This window comes from Oryctolagus cuniculus, chromosome Y (assembly GCF_051225735.1).
Source record: "Oryctolagus cuniculus isolate XC-2025 breed Fujian yellow rabbit chromosome Y, ASM5122573v1, whole genome shotgun sequence".
Taxonomy (NCBI): domain Eukaryota; kingdom Metazoa; phylum Chordata; class Mammalia; order Lagomorpha; family Leporidae; genus Oryctolagus; species Oryctolagus cuniculus.
Genome location: NC_142889.1, coordinates 7702478 through 7720710, shown reverse-complemented (window position 1 = coordinate 7720710; position 18233 = coordinate 7702478). Strand labels below are relative to the sequence as shown.

At 38.2% G+C, this 18233-nt stretch overlaps 1 protein-coding gene across 2 annotated transcripts; it reads right to left on the bottom strand.

Moving 5' to 3' along the window:
* Positions 1–603: 603 nt before the first annotated feature.
* LOC149119195 (ATP-dependent RNA helicase DDX3X-like) lies at positions 604–15571 on the bottom strand. Of its 2 annotated transcripts, none has more exons than XM_089324992.1 (17): positions 15461–15571; positions 13233–13293; positions 12040–12087; positions 9635–9764; positions 8998–9156; positions 8820–8919; positions 8341–8476; positions 7160–7245; positions 6309–6407; positions 6067–6227; positions 5269–5413; positions 5006–5150; positions 4590–4771; positions 4402–4519; positions 4011–4164; positions 3202–3332; positions 604–3007 (listed from the first exon to the last, which is right to left on the bottom strand). In XM_089324992.1, the coding sequence occupies exons 1-17, from the start codon at positions 15515–15517 to the stop codon at positions 2928–2930; spliced, it is 1992 nt and encodes a 663-aa protein (XP_089181118.1). In that variant the 5' UTR covers positions 15518–15571; the 3' UTR covers positions 604–2927. The 2 variants fall into 2 exon arrangements, with proteins under 2 accessions (XP_089181118.1, XP_089181119.1); XM_089324993.1 differs by lacking the exon at positions 15461–15571 and adding an exon at positions 14679–15150.
* Positions 15572–18233: the final 2662 nt, after the last annotated feature.

Sequence of the window (18233 nt, the reverse complement as noted above, 5' to 3'; positions counted from 1 at the left end):
ATATCCTTTTTAAATGTTAATATTAACAAATTAGAACAGTCTATCCATCATGTCTGTTAACTAATAGTGGTTGCCTGCAACAATGTATGATGATAGATTATTTAACATAAGCCAGAGAAGGCACCTATGCTATCACTGCTATCCCTAGCTTATTCCATTTCCTGATCTGATTTACTAACAAAAAGCACTATGTTGAATTACAGGAAAACTGACTTCTTACTCAACTCTTTTGAGTTGTCACCTTTCACATTAAAATGGTGAAAAAACAATCACACTCTTAACATGAAAGGACACTTTAAAAAATTTGTGGAAAATGATGATTATAAAAACCTATACATGGATTTCTAGACTTTTTTGCACCATATAAACATATTCAAGTCCATTTTCTCATTAATTTTTTGAAAAAGCTTCACATGTCATTCTTTAAGATTTCCATGCATTTTACATAAACCCTTTTCTTCTGCAAACCATTCTTTATCCAACTATTTAAAACACAGAAATACTTGTGGCTTCATATGTATTTAACAAATAGTTCAGTGGTTAGCTAAAAGTACAAGTTCATTTCTACCTCTCTCAACAGCAAGCCATGACTGACAGCATAAGGAAACTGTTAAACTTTTTATTTGAGTAAAATCATAACAAAAAGCAGCACACACAGTGCTACTGTCTGAAGTCAATACAATAAGCAATTACTAAACAGTGACTTACAGTTCAATGTTTACATTCAGCGAACCAAATCCAACCTTTTTTCATTCCAAGTATTGCTGGCTAATAAAACTGAATGTGTAAGTCACTGATTATAGCAATACAGAAAGATAACCACATGTTTAAGAATTGCAAATATGCCAGACAGTCACGGAAATCAAACACAATAAAACACATAACTAAAAAAAAAAACTCAGAGAACTTTTGAGAGAATGTGGACATACCAATTTTCAGAAGTGTTTTCATTAACATCTCCAGACAAGTCTATTAAAACCTTGGCATGTTTCAGTTTCAAGTTGCCAATTTTATCTTAAATTTTATCAGAACAATGTAACTATACTGCCAATTCTTGGTCTGCTTAATTTCACTCAAGTTTTGTAGGACTTAACATTAAAAGCTCACACTACCCCAAAATATATTATTTCACGTATGGTGACATTCAACATTAAGTGCCAGTGTTTGCGAACTGTCTTTTGGTCAAGTTTCTTTAAACGTTCTAAATCAATTTTAGGCTTACAAAAATAAATATTTGTCAAAATGCTCAATAAATATTACACAAGCTAGCAGCAAAAATTATCTATGAAAGTTTGTCATGTGCAAATAGTTCTCTCAACAATCCATGGTCCCAGATAAAATTTCAGATTCTAGTTCTTGACAAGCTGCATTCAACAATTTCCAAGAGACAAAGTAAGATTGGAAGTTTAAAGACTCGCACACAAGACACACACACACACACACACACACACACAAACACACATATAAAATTCTCTGAATGTGCAATAAAATAAGTACTTTGTAAAAAGTTACGGGCAAAATGTACAAGAGTCTAATTCAAATAGCACCGTAACAAATGACCTCAATACCATCAAGTGCACCTACTTAATAAAGTTTTAGAACAAGGCACAATACACATAAAATATATTGCACTTTTAAGAAATTCTTGCCAGCTTCTATGCCACTGTGCAGATTTGGTTTTGCTGCATTCTGGCCAAAAAATAAGCACAGATTTCCAAACAGGAGAGGCATTTTAGTGATGAATAATCATCTTTGGCCAAGTCTAGCCTAACAACTACAAATACAATGGAAATTATGAAATTAAAATACTATTTTAAAATCTATTAAAAAAATATATAAAACTGATGCCCTGTACTTTGTATTTCCAACCTGTGTAATCTCAAGGATCTCAGTTTCTCAAATTTTCAGTCTACAAGTGTAAGCCATTTCAACTTTTCCATGCAGCTTCTACAGACAAATAAATCCACATTAAAATAAAGCCTACTGCAAAATCTTTCCTTTTCCAAACCATCTTGACCAAAAAACATTAACACTAGCATGCACTGAAGACCAGAACTGAGCTAGGTCTGCATAAGACTGTTCATTGCCATGGTAAGCCACACTAACACTTCATTTTTATTTACGGCAGGCATTAGCAATTTAATTAAATGAAACCTCCACTAAATGAAGAAAACAGAACTTCAAACTTTTTTCTTTTTTTTTTTTTGCCAATATTTTTCTAGCTTAGAATAAACAGCCTAAACTTTAAATAAGAAATTATTGTACATACTTGAATTGACTTTGAAAAAGGCTCTCAAAAATGTTGCATTTTCATATATTCCATCTCATCATGACCAGAGTGGTTTATCTAAGTATAAGGTTTTAAGTGCCTATCTAGGATAGAGTGAGCAAATCAGAACTTCAATTTAATACAGCCTACCACCACAGAAACAAGCTATGTTTTAAGATGTTTTTAACTCCAGTTCCAGGATCAAAAAAGGATACTGCATTAAGTTTTTTTCCCCTTCTATTTATGGAAAACTAAGTTATACCATCAACACTTGTGTGCCAAGGTTTGATTTTAGCACATGTTCAGTAAATTTATTTTGTCAAACAATTGGATACCTTGAGCATTACTGAGCCAACAGGACATCAAAATAATAAGTTGACTGAAGTTAAAAGTCACAGTACATTAACAAACAAATGATCCTCAGTCGTGAAATTATAAATACAGTTTGCAATGGGATAAACAGGATAGTGAATCCAAACTAAAGCCAACTTCTTAACAGGGCTGATGATGGTTCGTTTCTTCTTGTGACTTTGAGCTCTCATCAATTTTAAGAATCACTGTTGGTAACATAAAAAGTTCTTAAAGCTATACAACATAGTCTGGCTAAAGTTACATGTGGTTTCCATATTAACTTGTTTGACTTTGCTGCAAAGGAGATTCAGTTGCCCCACCAGTCAACTCCTTGAGAGTTGTAATTTCCTCCATATCCATCACTATTGTAGAAGCTTCCATAGCCACCTGTTAAAAAAATGTTCAGAAAGAGAATCTAGTTATCCACTGTCAATTATATTTCCTTTTTTTCCTCAAGAACTTTGATATAAATCTAAAAAACAATGCTAGATGTTTTTATTTTTTAAAAATTCAATTCACAGTGAGATGGAAAAAGTAGACTAAAAAAAAAAAAGGCTTTTTCAAAGGAAAACTTCTATTACCTCCACCATATCCTCTGCTGCTGCCGTGACCACCCCCACTGCTACGGCTGCTGCCTGCACGACCACTAAAGCCAGAACTGCTGGAACTGCTACTTTGTCGATAGTCTCTGGCACCAAATCCTCCACTGAATCTATTATTGTAAAGAAAAATATGTGTTATTTTGTGGCATATAATTATAATAATTAACTAAGATGCCCATTCCTACTTAAATTTCTCAATTCTCTGATTATCAATTCAATTCCTATTATTGTCAGGTTCCAAACAATAATGATTCCAAACCCTCAGCAATGAACAGTATAACGTGTATTTCTGGTCATCCTTTCTTTTTTTTAATTCTTTTTAAGATTTATTTATTTATTTGAAAGTCAGAGTTACACAGAGAGGAGAAGCGGAGAGACAGAGAGGAAGAAGGAGAGGGAGAGGGAGAGAGAGAAGAGGGAGGTCTTCCATCCGATAGTTCACTCCCCGACTGGCCACAATAGCTAGAGCTGCGCCAATCTGAAGCCAGGAACCAGGAACTTGTTCCGGGTCTCCCACATGGGTGCAGGGGCCCAAGGACTTCGGCCATCATCTCTTGCTTTCCCAGGCCACAGCAAAGTTGGATCAGAAGTTGAGCAGCCGGGTCTTGAACTGGCACCCATATGGGATGCCAGCGCTTTAGGCCAGGGCATTAACCTGCTGCGCCAGAGAGCTGGCCCCAACTCTGGTCATCCTTTCTAATTATTTATTATCCAAATTTAAGAGTAGGATAGAGAAATTTACTTAACACTTTTAGGTTACACTAGTGAAGACCCAAAACAATGTGTACCTCTTAGAACGTCCACGACTGCTGCCCTTGTAGTGGTGTTCATAAGCCATATTTTCTAACCAAGATGGCACTTCTTGTTTAGCTTCAACAAGTAGATCCAACAAATCCTTTGTGATATTTATATTCCTTTCATTGAAGAATGAGGTAGCAAGGCCTAAAGAATTAAAGTACGTAGGTTTAGGCTTCCATAAAGCACCCCTTGTGTTTATATATTTATATATTCTTCACCATACTCATTTTCCACATGTAAAACCTAAATGAACTTACAATTTGCAATAAAGCTGAAATTTCTTTACATGAATTATTTTTTCTTTCCAAAAGGCTCTGTCAAATTCTTTAGCCTAAGTATTACCAATAAAAATAAACTATCCAGAACTCTTATAAACCTTACCAAGATTTCCTACACGTCCTGTACGGCCAATGCGATGTACATATTCTTCAATATCACTTGGCAAATCAAAATTGATAACATGTTTCACATTTGAAATGTCTAGCCCTCTTGCTGCCACCTGAAAAATAACTTTAATTAAGAGAAAGCAATACTCAAACATGATTAACTCAAATGTAAAATATACACACCGCTGTAGCCACTAGAATTGGGCTTTTCCCTGAGCGAAACTGGTGAAGGGCCTCCTCTCGATCTCTCTGGGATCGGTCTCCATGAATGCTGGTACAAGCATATCCTTCATGGTATAAGAAGTCCTCCAGAGAATCCGCACCCTTTTTGGTCTCCACAAACACTAAAGTTAATGAATCCTTCCCTGAAAAATTGGAAGGTTTTGACTTAGCAACATCTACATCTACTGTGACTTAAGATTAGTGCTTGATTTGAATAACCAGTTTAATTCTCCTTGTACTGTGTAGGCATACAAATTAAGTAAAGTAAGTTTTGTTTTTACAATAGTTAAAATCAAAAGGAAAAGTGGAAAGTGAAGGAACAGGAAAGATCTGAAGTTCTCCTCATATCTAGCTGACACTATTAATCATAACTTTACCTGTTGCATTTAATAGATCAAGCAAAAATGATCGTTTGTCTGACTCTTCCACCCAAACTACTTTCTGTGTGATGTTCTCCGAAGTAGAACCAACTCTACCGACAGCCAAAAAGATATACTCATCCAAGAAATCACGGGCAAGCATCTGAAAAAGTGAAGACAACAATTTTAAAAGCCTCATTTATTTTAGTACCTAAAGTATCTGAAGATAATTATTTTCAAACACAAAGTTCCAAAGAAAAATTGCCAACATGAAATAGTACCTGTATTTCCTTAGGAAAAGTAGCACTAAACATCATGGTGTGACGAACACCTTTTGGTGGCATGGTGTCTTGTTCAACTATACGACGGATCTGAGGTTCAAATCCCATATCCAGCATTCTGTCAGCTTCATCCAATACTAAGTACCTGTTATAGAAAATGCTCAGTAGATTCTACATAGATAACTGAGTATAGGCTGAAAAATGACTGCATATAGTTCTACTTATCACTTTTTCACTTATGAAGCAGTCTAGCCTCTAAGTCTGATCATTACTTTCTTTTCTTTTCTTTCTTTCTTTTTTTTTTTTTTTGAAAGGCAGAGTGGACAGTGAGAGAGAGAGAGACAGAGAGAAAGGTCTTCCTTTCCCGTTGGTTCAACCTCCAATGGTTGCCGCGGCCAGCATGCTGCGGCTGGAGCATCGCACTGATCTGAAGGCAGGAGCCAGGTGCTTCTCCTGGTCTCCCATGGGGTGCAGGGTCCAAGCACTTGGGCCATCCTCCACTGCACTCCTGAGCCACAGCAGAGAGCTGGCCTGGAAGAGGGGCAACCGGGACAGAATCCAGCGCCCCGACCAGGAGTAGAACCCGGTGTGCCGGCACTGCAAGGTGGAGGATTAGCCTGTTGAGCCGCAGCGCCAGCCTGATCATTACTTTCTAGTTACTCAAGCTAACCACATAGATTCAATGAAAATTTCTCATCAACACTGTTAACTATTAATTCTTGCAAACTATTGTAACATTACAATAAAAAAGACCACAAATTAAAAAGATGCACCCCATAATATAAAACTTAAACGTACTTGCAGAAATCTAATCCAATCTTTCCTCTTTCCATCATGTCCACTAGACGTCCTGGAGTGGCTACTAACAAGTGGCATCCACGTTCTAAATCTCTAATTTGCTGACCAATATCAGCACCACCATAAACTACACAAGGACGAACTCTAGACCGGTATGAAAACTGCAAGCAAAAAATTTATCAGGTAGTCAAAATTTTTCACCATGGACTAGATGAAAAATTACTAATAACTACACTACTTACTTTTCTAGCTTCCTCATAGATCTGTACAGCCAATTCTCTTGTTGGTGCTAAAACCAGAGAGATTGGGTACTGTTTGCGGCGTCCATATCTTCCATTTTCCTAAAAAATACAAGTGATTTTTTTAACTTTGTAATATCCAAAACTTTTAAAAGTTCATTTAAACACTGATTTCAAGTGGATTAAGATAAAAAAAGCAAATAAAAAAATAACAAAGCATTTTTCTTGGGGATTAAGATGCCTCTTGGGATGCCCATTCTATACCAGAGTACCTGGGTTTGTTCCTGCCAAAAGTGCACAATGGGCTACAGTATGTATGTGCTTGGGGCCAGTAGTGTGGCTCAGCAGTAAAGCCACAGCATGCAGTGCCGGCTTCCCATGTAGGCACTAGTTTGAGTCCCAATTCTAATCTAGCTCTCTGCTAATGTGTGCGGGAAGGCAGCAGAGGACAGCCCAACTGCTTAGGCCCCTGTAGCTATTTGGGAGATGTGGAAGAGACTCCAAGCTCCTGGCCATTGACTTTGTAGCCACTGGGAACTGAACCAGCAGAGGGAAGAGCTCTCTCTTTGTCTCTCACTCTCTCGGTAACTCTGCCTTCAAATATTTAAAAAAAAAAAAAAAGTACCTCAGTCAAGTACTTGTCTCTCTGCCATCTAGACAGGATTAACTGGATTCAATGACCAGCTACTGGTTTTTATGCAATCTTTCGGGACAAAACCAAGAAATGGAACTTCTCTTTTTTTCTATTTGTCTCTCAAATAAACGAAAAATGTTAAGTATGTCTAATTATTCTTTAAAAGGTCAACAAGTATTTACAAAACAGGACAATTTCCAGCTTAACAAGGAAGTACTACCTTTACAGCCTTCAAAGCTTCACCTGGACCATCTGTATATATCTGACTCAGAATGGGCAGAAGAAATGCTGCAGTTTTTCCAGATCCTGTTTAAGAAAATACTAAATTACTAATCATGAATTTAAATCATAAATGACCAATTATTTCATATGCCCATCTACTGAAATTTTTGATTTCCATGCCTACCTCTCTGGAAAATACATTAAGTTTATATAATAAACTCATAACTTTTAAGCTACAAAGTGCTTTTTATTTTAACTTGCAAAAATACACGTTTTTTATTCCAAGTACCATCAATATTCATTTCAACAATGTACAGAATGTAAAGCAGTATCAGTGCAGTTTCTGAGAAAATACACAGCTTTAGGATTTTGCAAGCCAGTCAGAAACAAATCTACAACATACAGAATGAATAAATGGGTGTGGCTATTTGAATAAAATTTTATTAAAAAAGTGCTGGTTTTAGTCTTAAGTTCACTAACTCCAGTGAAATACAAGATACAGTTCTATTTCTTGAAAAAGATATTAAATTAGCTGGTGCCGCGGCTCACTAGGCTAATCCTCCACCTTGCGGCGCCGGCATACCGAGTTCTAGTCCCGGTCGGGGCACCGGATTCTTTCCCGGTTGCCCCTCTTCCAGGCCAGCTCTCTGCTGTGGCCAGCGAGTGCAGTGGAGGATGGCCTAAGTGCTTGGGTCCTGCACCCCATGGGAGACCAGGAGAAGCACCTGGCTCCTGCCATCAGATCAGCGCGGTGCACCAGCCGCGGCAGTCATTGGAGGTTGAACCAACGGCAAAGGAAGACCTTTCTCTCTGTCTCTCACTGCCCACTCTGCCTGTCAAAAAAAAAAAAAAAAAAAAAAAAAAAAAAAAAAAAAAAAAGAAAGTAAAGAAAAAGAAAAAGAAATTAAATTAAAAATGATAAATCACTCAACAGTTTTTAGGTAGAGAGAAGACATCCATCACTGCATTCACTGCTTCTCCCTCTTATAACTCCAGACTGCCAATGTGGCCAGGCTTTCAAAAGAAATACTGATGAAAACACCACTTTTATTCCCAACATTCAATGACAAAATTGACAATTCAGCAATCTCAAAATGATGCTCAATACAGAACTCAGGTCTCCTAACACAAAATACTTCTCGAGCAAGCCCAGTTTTATTCTTTATCAAATGAGCTTACCTGTTTGGGCACAAGCCATTAAGTCTCTTTTCTCTTTGATAATGGGAATGGCATGTTTTTGCACTGGAGTAGGACGGGAATAACGAGTAAGCTCAATATTCCCCATTATAATCTCTCCCATTTCAACATCACTGAACTGTGAAGAAATTTAACCAACTCAATTAAATACAAGGAAAAAGAGAAATGTTGAATTTGCTACAATTTCGGTTCTATGTTAGTGTTAACAAATAAAGCAACACCCTGTGAAGTTTATAGTTATTTTAGCTAGAAATAACAAAGGCATTTTTAAAGAAAATGGACTTCCTAGACTAATCAACATCAAAAATACTGGAGAAAATTCTTATGAAGGATACCTCTATTACAATATTATTCATAACAGTAACATTTATGTGTTTTTTCTTCATAACTCAAGGGTCTCTACAAGCAACATCACAGTAACTTTACAGATCTGAACAAGAAAAAAAATCAAGGGAACTTACACTTTCAATATGTGGAGGACAGTTATTTCCAGTTGCTTCTACTGGTATATCATCATATTTCTCAAAGTTAATCCCAGTATTTCCACCAGAAAAGAGCTCTCTGAAATCAAACAATTATCACATATGTTATACTGGATAATAAGTATTCTAACAGTTAAAGTACATTTCAACAACTTACTGTTCCAAGCGTTCACTTGGTGGAAGTGGTTTTGACCAATCATCTTCATCTGATTTGTCACACCAACGACTGTGTCCACTCCGTTCAAATTTGCCAAAGCCAGTTCTGTCACCACGACTGCCAATACCATCATAGTCACTCCGTCCACGATCTTCAAATCTAAACAAGACAATAAGAAGGTTTTTATTAGCCAATGTTAAGTTGTAATTGGTCTTTTATATTATAAACAAACTTCACACACTCAAGAATAAAGCTTCAGGAAGAAGCTCTCTTGTGATGAAGTTTTAGTCCTATTCGTGAAAAACAAATACAGACGTGAGTGATGATCAATTCATCAAACTAATGCAATCAAAAATAAAAATTAAATTAAAAGCTGGTGTAACTACACAGATTTTATTATGTATACTTTATATTTTTGCATCACATTTAATTATTAATTCATGATTTAATAGTTTTGGAAGAACTTCTTACAATTAAAAAGAAATTTTGCTTAAAATCCATTAATAGATGGTCTGTTAGAGAAAACAAAGCTTAAGAATCACATGTATATAAAATGAAAATTTGAACCATAAAAAGTGAAAACTTACCTACTGAAAACTCTAAATTGCTACTGTACACATAGAAGTTAAGAATTTACCTTCCCCTTGATCCACTTCCACGATCACTGAAGTAACTGGATTTTCCTCTTGAATCACGAGAACCAAAACTGCTGTATGCATCTTTATCTTTACTACAACTCCACCCTGAACTGTCCTTATCATAAAATCCTTCAATAAAAAAAGCAAAAATTAAAACATGACAATACTTTTGCATGATTATCTTTTCAAAAATGAAACACTTGATACACACAGCTTTCTTGGACTTTATCCTGTGTACTTAAAGATCAATGTGTCCCACAAACATTAATTCTGACCATCTTTAATTCTTTTTCAACAGAAATTATTTTAGCAAGCAAAATTATCTCCCAGTTAAAAACAATGCCTGACTAACTGGTATACAAATAGGTCTCTACAAATAGCTACAAAACCAAAGAAATGTAAATTCATCCCGCAATTAGTTTATCTTAGGTGCTATATCAAATTCAGATGAAGGTACTTCCCTAAATGATCTTCTGACACACATACAGAGACTGGAAATTACAAAGAACATGTAAAACACAACACTAAATCATAAGCGCCTTACCTTTCATCTTCTCCACTCTACTGTCCTATAACCAATACCTTCTTTCCTTTATTTATTTATTTTTTATTAGACAGGCAGTGTTAGTGAGACAGAAAGATCTTCCTTCAGTTGGTTCACCCCCCAAAATGGCCACTACGGCCAGCCGGCTGCGCCAATCTGAAACCAGGAGCCAGTGTTTCCTCCTGGTCGCCCATGCAGGTGCAGGCACCCAAGCACTTGGGCCATCCTCCACTGCTTTCCCAGGCCACAACAGAGAGCTGGACTGGAAGAGGAGCAACTGGGACTAGAACCCGGCACCACAGGCAGAAGATTAACCAAGTGAGCCACAGCGCCAGGCCCCCCCCCCCCCTTTTAAAAAGATTTATTTTACTTATTTGAAAGAGTTACAGATATAGGTAGAGTCAGAGAGAGGTAGAGACAGAAAGACAGGTCTTCCATCTCCTGGGTTCACTCCCCAGATGGCCGCAATGGCCGAAGCAGCAATAATCCGAAGCCACGAGCCAGGAGCTTCTTTGTGGGTGCAGGGAACCAAGGACTTGGGCCAACCTCCACCGCTATATCCCAGGCTATAGCAGAGCTGGATTGGAAAAGGAGCAGCCGAGACTAGAACCGGTGCCCATATGGGATGCCAGCATTGCAGGCCAGGGCTTTAACACACTGTGCCACAGCACCAGCCCCTCCTTTTAGTTTTAAGTATTTTCCCTGACCTTTCCTTCTCCCATAAATTTCAGAGCATCCTTTCTGGTGAATACACAGATTCCAAAATGATACCCTCTGGGTTAGAACAGTCACATCCCATATGAAAGCTTAGTTCTGGCTATCCTCCTGATCCTTGCACCTGCTAACGTATATTCTAGTTTGCAAGTAACAGCCCTAGTAGTTAGATCTCTGCCCCACAAATGGGACCTAGACTGAGTTCTCATCTCCTGTCTTTAGCCTTGCAAAACTGGACAGCTTCTGAAGACTAAACCAAGGTAAGCAGCTGAATTTAAAATGACTTTTTTTTTTATTAAAAAAAAACTGACATACTGAGTGCTGCTTTTGTAGTATGAATAAAGCTGTTGTCAGCAATGCCAGCATCCCATATGAGCACTGGTTTGCATCCCAGCTGCTCTATTTCCAATTCAAATCCTGCTAATGTGCCTGGGAAAGCAGCAGAAGATGGCCCAAGCATTTGGGTCACTGCACCAACACCAGAGACCAAGCAGAGGCACTCCAGATCAGCCCAGCTCCAGCCATTGCAGTCATTTGGGGAATAAACTAGCAGTTGGAAGACTGCAGTCTCTCCTTTTTTTCTCTTTACAATAAATAAAACTTATAAAAGCCTCGACATAGCAACAGTATTTTTCTTACCTATTCCTCTATATGTATGCTTTTTAGTAGAAGACATTAGATTTAGACATTAGATTAGACATTAAATTTCAAGTGAAGCAGTTCAGGTAAAAGGTTGAGATCCATCCCACCACTGCACTAACTACACCCCAAGTTGTAATTCACAAATAGTTACTCTTTTCCAAAAACCCAATTTTCGACAATAGTGTTTAAACAGAGCTTTATCATCATGAGGTTTGTTTTATAGGGTAACAACACCATAAAACCATCTCTGGGCAAACAATAAAGCATTAGAGTAGTAAAACTATAAAATCTAGATTCAAAGTTTACCAAAGGAAACAGGAAGTATTCATTATTCAGGATCATATGAACATTTTTAAAGTCACAAAGTGCAGATTCTTAAACAAAGTCCTAATAGCAGCATTGGCTATTACAAAAATTGAAGACTTCCCCAAGTTACTTTATTTTCCCCAGATTTTAACTTCTACAGGAGCAAAAGTCAAATCTACAGTTTTTTAAATGACATACCTTTAGAAGCTTCTCTGTTCCTTAAGTGAGGAGGTATATAGCGCCCTTCTGAAAGAAAAAACAAACTAGGTACTGCAAAATATGCTATGAAAAAAACAATAAGAGACTATGAGGGAAAAGCAATGTCTAATTTAAAATAAGTTACTGGCTTATTAATCCAACATTTTTGCTAAACAAACAACAGGTAAGTCTGGCAAATAAGTCCAGAGCCTTGGATCACAAGAACAGAAATCCTCAAATGTTTCAGTAGTCACTGTGGGAAATTGTTATACACGATTACATTAAACATAACCATTATTCTGACAAGAATAGCTTACTTAAGCAATGAGGGGAAAATACATACTGAGCCAAGTAGCCAGAAAGACACTTTTTAATTCTACACTGGTAGCTGAAGACTACATGATAAAAACATAGGAAAAGGGAAAATGATGTGAAGGAGAATTTGCATGCTTTTATGTCATGCTTCCTGGACTATCATATGTGGATATCAACTTTATTATCTGAAAATTCTAACTTTAAATCCTTTTGATTTAAATACCTAAACTGTCCCTACTAATATAAATAAATCACCATAACACTAACATAATGCAAACAGACTTTGAAATTAATGAACTAGACTTGAAGCTTTTCAGAGTACACCAACTGATTTCTTTAGTCAAGCCCTACCAGCTCCAAGTACTGAACTCTCCTCTCCTTATTCAAAAACCTCAAACATATCTCTAAAAACAAAGAAAACATCTTGGTCATAAAAGTTTTTATATCTATCTTTAAAACAATTTAATATATCTATCCCAACCCCAAATTGGTAGAGTTTACTTGTATCATGATCTCTCACCTTCATTATGGGAAATGGGTAGCAACAGCTGCATTAAATACAAATGGTAGCTTTAAAAGCTCTAACAGTTCAGATCTATTCACGAAAGAACATATGTACACCTCTGACTAGATATTACATTTTTTTAAAACCAATACATATTATGTAATCTTCCTCAGCATTTTACAATTTGAACTTAAAGAACCATTCTTGTTTTCCCCCAAAAAACAGGTAAAAATACTTGTATATGTACATCCTAAAATCATAGGAAAAAGATTTTTCAGTTTAAAATTAGTTAATTCTAATAATTTAGTATTATTTATTATTAAGATACAACAAGCATCTTTTATATATATAAATAATCAATGTTTTTACTTACTGCTTGCAGTACTTCCTCCTGCACTCTGATTATCAGAGGAGTTCAGGTCTAGACCAGCCAACTGGAAAAAGAGGTATTAATAGCTCACATATTTACCAGTTCTTAAAAGGCTCTCCAGTTTACAAGAAGCATGCATGCATAATGAACACCTGGATGCCCTGAGTACCTCAGTAATGAATTCAAATTCATTCACCCAAAACAGATAAGTCTGCAATAACTTTCATTGTTAAAATCTCTTTAATTCCCCATTTAAAATTTTTTTAGCAATACAATAACTTAAATGTTAAAGTAACCTTCAAAGAGTAAAGTTCTGAATGCCACTGTTTTTTTACTTAGCATTAAGCAGAAAAAAAAATACTTTAACAGTTAAATATTCATTAATTTCTTAAAACCCTCCAAGAACCATTTTAATTCAGCTAAATTTGCATAAAATACTAACATCTCTAATCAGCTTTACAGGATATGGTGCAGTTTTGTATCTTGCTGCATGTTTGACACTTCCTGAAGGTAATAGTATACATTTGAAACTGAAGGAAAAAATTGCACATCATAATAGCAAGAACTATGTAAAATCAACTGAAATTGTGTATACGCCAGAATCATTTTTCTTCTGCTCCCCTCAAAAACCACACAAGATTTACATTACATAATGTTGTTTGCTCCCACGGGTCATCTGCAACACCAGCAATGTGTATAAAAGGTAAGTTTAAGATAACTACCAAATTCCATTAGTTCTTAACTAAGAAATTATTCTTAAATAAAAAAAAATCCCGACTTGAATTTAACATTTAATTCAAGCGCTTCAAGAAGCACGTCGAGGGGCGGAAGAACTGCAACCAGTCAGAAAATCAAGTACTGCACGCTTATGTTCTTTATGTTTCTATTCCGTAAATCCCAGCAAACTGCAGCAGTTCAAGTCGTTGGCTTAAGAAAAACTAAAAACCTGAAAGATGGGGTCGCCAAATCCTCATTGCAAATTATAATACAATTCAGTTATTTAATGTCACCATAGGCAATAGAGGAGTTCGTCAAGGGTTTTCGCCCCACATCTAGTTCCTCTGCTAGTCCCAGGAGACAAAATTAAGTCTGAACCACAATACCGGTGTTCTCAAAAGTAAAACCTCAGAAGCCATGAGGAAATTTACTGGCACAGCAAATAAACCTATAATCCTTTTTAAAACACGTTACTGCCTCCACCCAAAACCGCTGAAAAGAAGGCATTCTACCGAAAAGACCCGGATATTTCTGCGTCTTTCAGAAAAGTCATTAATAAAGAACGAAAGGATCCGTCCAATCAACACTAGTCAGGTACTTTTCCTGCTACCAATCCAAGATGAAACCTATAGCCGAAGGACACGCGGTACACAAAACACGCCCTTCTACCGGCTAACTAGCTATTTAGGGGATTCTCCGAATCAAGAGTAGGAAAACCGTTAAGTTTCTAACCTCGGAGGTCTCTTCTTGCTGACTTGCACCGTCCATTATCTGCAGACACTACTCAAGGAAAGCACTCTGCGGCCATTCCTCCTCCCCTCCCGTCCCCACCAGTCTTTCCGGTGGTTCTGCGTCACAAAACTTTCCACACCGGAAACGCCCCTTCGTCATCAGCCAGCCCAGGGCTGCGCAATCCCGCGGCCAAGAGTCCATATAAGAAAGAAAACATGATAGTGTTTCTTTGTTTATTATAGTTACTAGTTTCTTTTCTCCTCCAGGCGCTGCTGCGCTAACGCAGGCCTGACTTTAAAACAAAGGCCGTCGCCATTTCTGACGGCAAATACCGCGCACTTTCTTGCCGTAGTCCCTTTTCCGCGTACGTACGAAGCTACAGGCCTGCCCAGGGAAGTCAAATCCCTCAAAATAAAAGTCCCATCTCACGCAACCGTATTACTAAGCAGCTGGTGCTCGCACATGCGCATTCAGAGGCACAGCGCGTGTGAGCACACACACACACACACACACACACACACAAAAACCGCCATTGTGCGCGACCGGTAAAATGCCTCCGCGTGGCCGTTAACGTTACCAATATTGTCTTCTTAACACACAGTTACTGCATCACGGTTTAATTCAGTTTTTTCCCTATTCCTCCTTCTCTTCCCACCACCCACCCCCGCCCCAGTCCACGCACAAAACACAGGTACCAAGAAACAAAAAAAGTAAGCGCTGCGCCACGTTAACTTAGAAAAAGAGAACCCAGAAATGGTCTTGTTTGCCTCGTTACTACTCACCTGCTGCTCCAGGCCAAGCGTATTTCCCACTGCCACATGATTCATGTCGGAAGACATCCGAGACGGATATCCCACCGAAGGTGAACAGAGCCCTACTACTGGACTGTGAACAGCTCCAAAATGCACAGCTTGGCGGTGATATATGGTCGCCAAACGTTTTGCGTCAGTACGCAAGACGCACGCCCTCCTCTTCTGATCCCCCGCCCCTCCCCCCGCCAACTGCGTAACAGCTACCGTTACTTCTGCTTGGGTAACTCCCGTACAATTAATCGTAACCTCGCGGGACTTCACTGTACATGACGTTCTCAGATTCCAGAGATTTAATTCCCTCGAGCCTCTCCGAGTGTTGTCGATTTGGTGACATAGAAAACAGATGTTGTCTTCATCCTTTCTTCAGACAAACATAATATATCGTTTCTCCGCCTCTATCCCAACGCTACTCACGCCCGTCCCCCTACTTTTCTTTTTCCTTCTAGCAGTTTTTCAGTTAACGAGTGTCGGCAATATAGTAAAAGTTGTCTACTCTGAGTAGCTTTTGCCTGCCTTTCGGAAACTTTACCAGATTCGGAACTATTCCCGATAAAAACTGAAACCAAAAGTGCTTAGTCTCTTCGGAGTCCAGGTGTTGAATGCAGTGGTCACTCTGCGCAGAGTTCAACGCTGGCTACAATGTGAGAACCCTCTAACGGGAAAAGAAAGATGAAGTGGGCAAGGGAGTCTGCAGAGGCGAATTTAAATCCAGCGGAGCAAAGCAGATCGTGCGAGCTCCATTTCGCTGCCTGGCGAACGTGGCTTAGGCTGCCAGGGTTTAGCTAGGAATGGAAGGTCCCACCCCTTTCACCCCACTCCTCACTCCCTCCCCCGACACCCCGTTTTCCTAGCTCTTTATGTGTCTTCAAGAGCTTGTGGCCTCTGCTATTGCACTGAGTAAATAATGATAGAATTGCGTGGTAAATGACAACAGTGATAACCCACTTGCACCGGGAGCTCCGCACATTGACACTGGCAGGTTGTGCCTCCAGTGTGGATTTTACGAACGTTGCGTGGGTATCTGTGTGTGTGTGTGTGTGTGTGTGTGTGTGTGTTTTGTAGGGGAATAGGAATGGGAGCAGGGGAAGCAGAGTCAACTGCCTAGTGAAGAAACAGTGACCTCCATGAGGAATAGAATTCTGCCATTGGAAGGTCGCTTTTGGCAGTCCACTTCTAAGTGCCAGATTGAGTACCACAGGTTTCTCAAATAGTCCTAGGTTTATGCGGATGGCAGCATCTATGTGGTTCTTATAAACACCTCCTTCCCTAACTTGTGAAACTACAGAAAAGGAAAAGATCTGCCCAATTCAGTTCAAACGTTATGCTCTTACTAGAATTCAGTGATCTCCATTATCAAATATTATCAAAGATTTTTTTTGCCTTTCCATGTGTTTGAACAAATGACTTCTGCTTAGTATTCTTCATGAGAAATTACTTCTGTGCAAATTCAAACATATCAGATAACTTTTCATAACATATTTTAATGCCTTTGTCATTCTGAAATTAAAATAACAGAAGAATAAATTCATTGATGTAGTTTTTACCCCTCAAACTATAATACAAACCAAATAGAAGGAAAACAATTTGAAGTAAAGTATATTTTGCTAGTATCTTCAGTAACACTGAGAATCTTCAAGCACTGATCTCATTCAGCTACAAATACAAACAAAATAGATTGCATTCACAAGTCAGTTATAGAATAGTGCTGTAATTGGTAATATTTTCCAAATGGAGTAAACCACACACCTTTGCCTCAAGTTACACATTAGTTGCATTCTTGGACAAATCTTATATATTGAAACTTGTCAAAAATACTTTGTTTACACATATATAATATTTTAACAATTACGCTCTGAAACAACACACTGTGGCCTGAAACCTATTTCTTTTTATGGAGATGACCACCAAAACCAAAGTGACACCGGAGGATGTTTTCTCTACATTTAGTGTTGTTAAAATATTTTAAATATGGGGCCAGCATTGTGGTATAAAGGGTAAAACTGTTACCTGCCACATTGGCTTCCCATATGGGTGCTAGTTTCTCCATTTTCAATCTACCTCCATGCTAATGGCCGCGGAAAGCATCAGGAGAATGATCCAAAGTGCTTGGGCACCTGCTACCCATGTGGGAAACTCTTTTGAAGCTTCTGGTTTCTGGCTTTGACCTGACCCAGAACTGGCTGTCATAGCCATTTGGGAAATGAACCAAAAGAAGAAAAACCTTTTTCTATGTCTCTCCTTCTCTGTCTGCAAACCTGTCAAGTAGTTGTTTTTTTTTTTTAAAGATTGTTAATTTGAAAGGCAGAGCAACGGAGAGAAAAAGAGAGAGAGAGAGAGAGAGAGAGAGTCTTCCATTCACTGGTTCACTCTACAGATGATCAGAACAACCAAAGCTGTGCTGATTTGAAGCCAGGAGCCAGGAACCTCTTTTAGATCTCCCACATTGGTGCATCTTCTACTTCACCATCTTCTACTGTTTTCCCAGGCCACAGCAGAAAGCTGGATCAAAAGTGCAGCAGCCAGGTCTTGAACCAGTATCCATATGGGATGTCAGCGCTGCAGGCAGCTGCTTTACCTACAACACCACAGTGTGAGCCCCCAAATAGTCTTTTTCAAAAAATAATTATTTAAAAAAATTTTTGACAGGAAAAGTTGAACAGTGAGAGAGAGAGAGAGAGAGAGAGAGAGAGAGAGAGAGAGAAAGAAAGAAAGGTCTTCTTTTTTCCATTGGTTCACCCCCAAA

Bases quoted from the DNA above. Each gene is read 5' to 3' on its own strand.
- LOC149119195 (XM_089324992.1), bottom strand. From the start codon at position 15,517: ATGTCTTCCGACATGAATCATGTGGCAGTGGGAAATACGCTTGGCCTG. The intron at 7,246-8,340 runs GTAAGCTCATTT...TTTCTTAAACAG, and splicing joins AATGGCTTGTGCCCAAACAG to GATCTGGAAAAACTGCAGCA. The intron at 4,520-4,589 runs GTGTGTATATTT...GTTATTTTTCAG, and splicing joins CAATTCTAGTGGCTACAGCG to GTGGCAGCAAGAGGGCTAGA.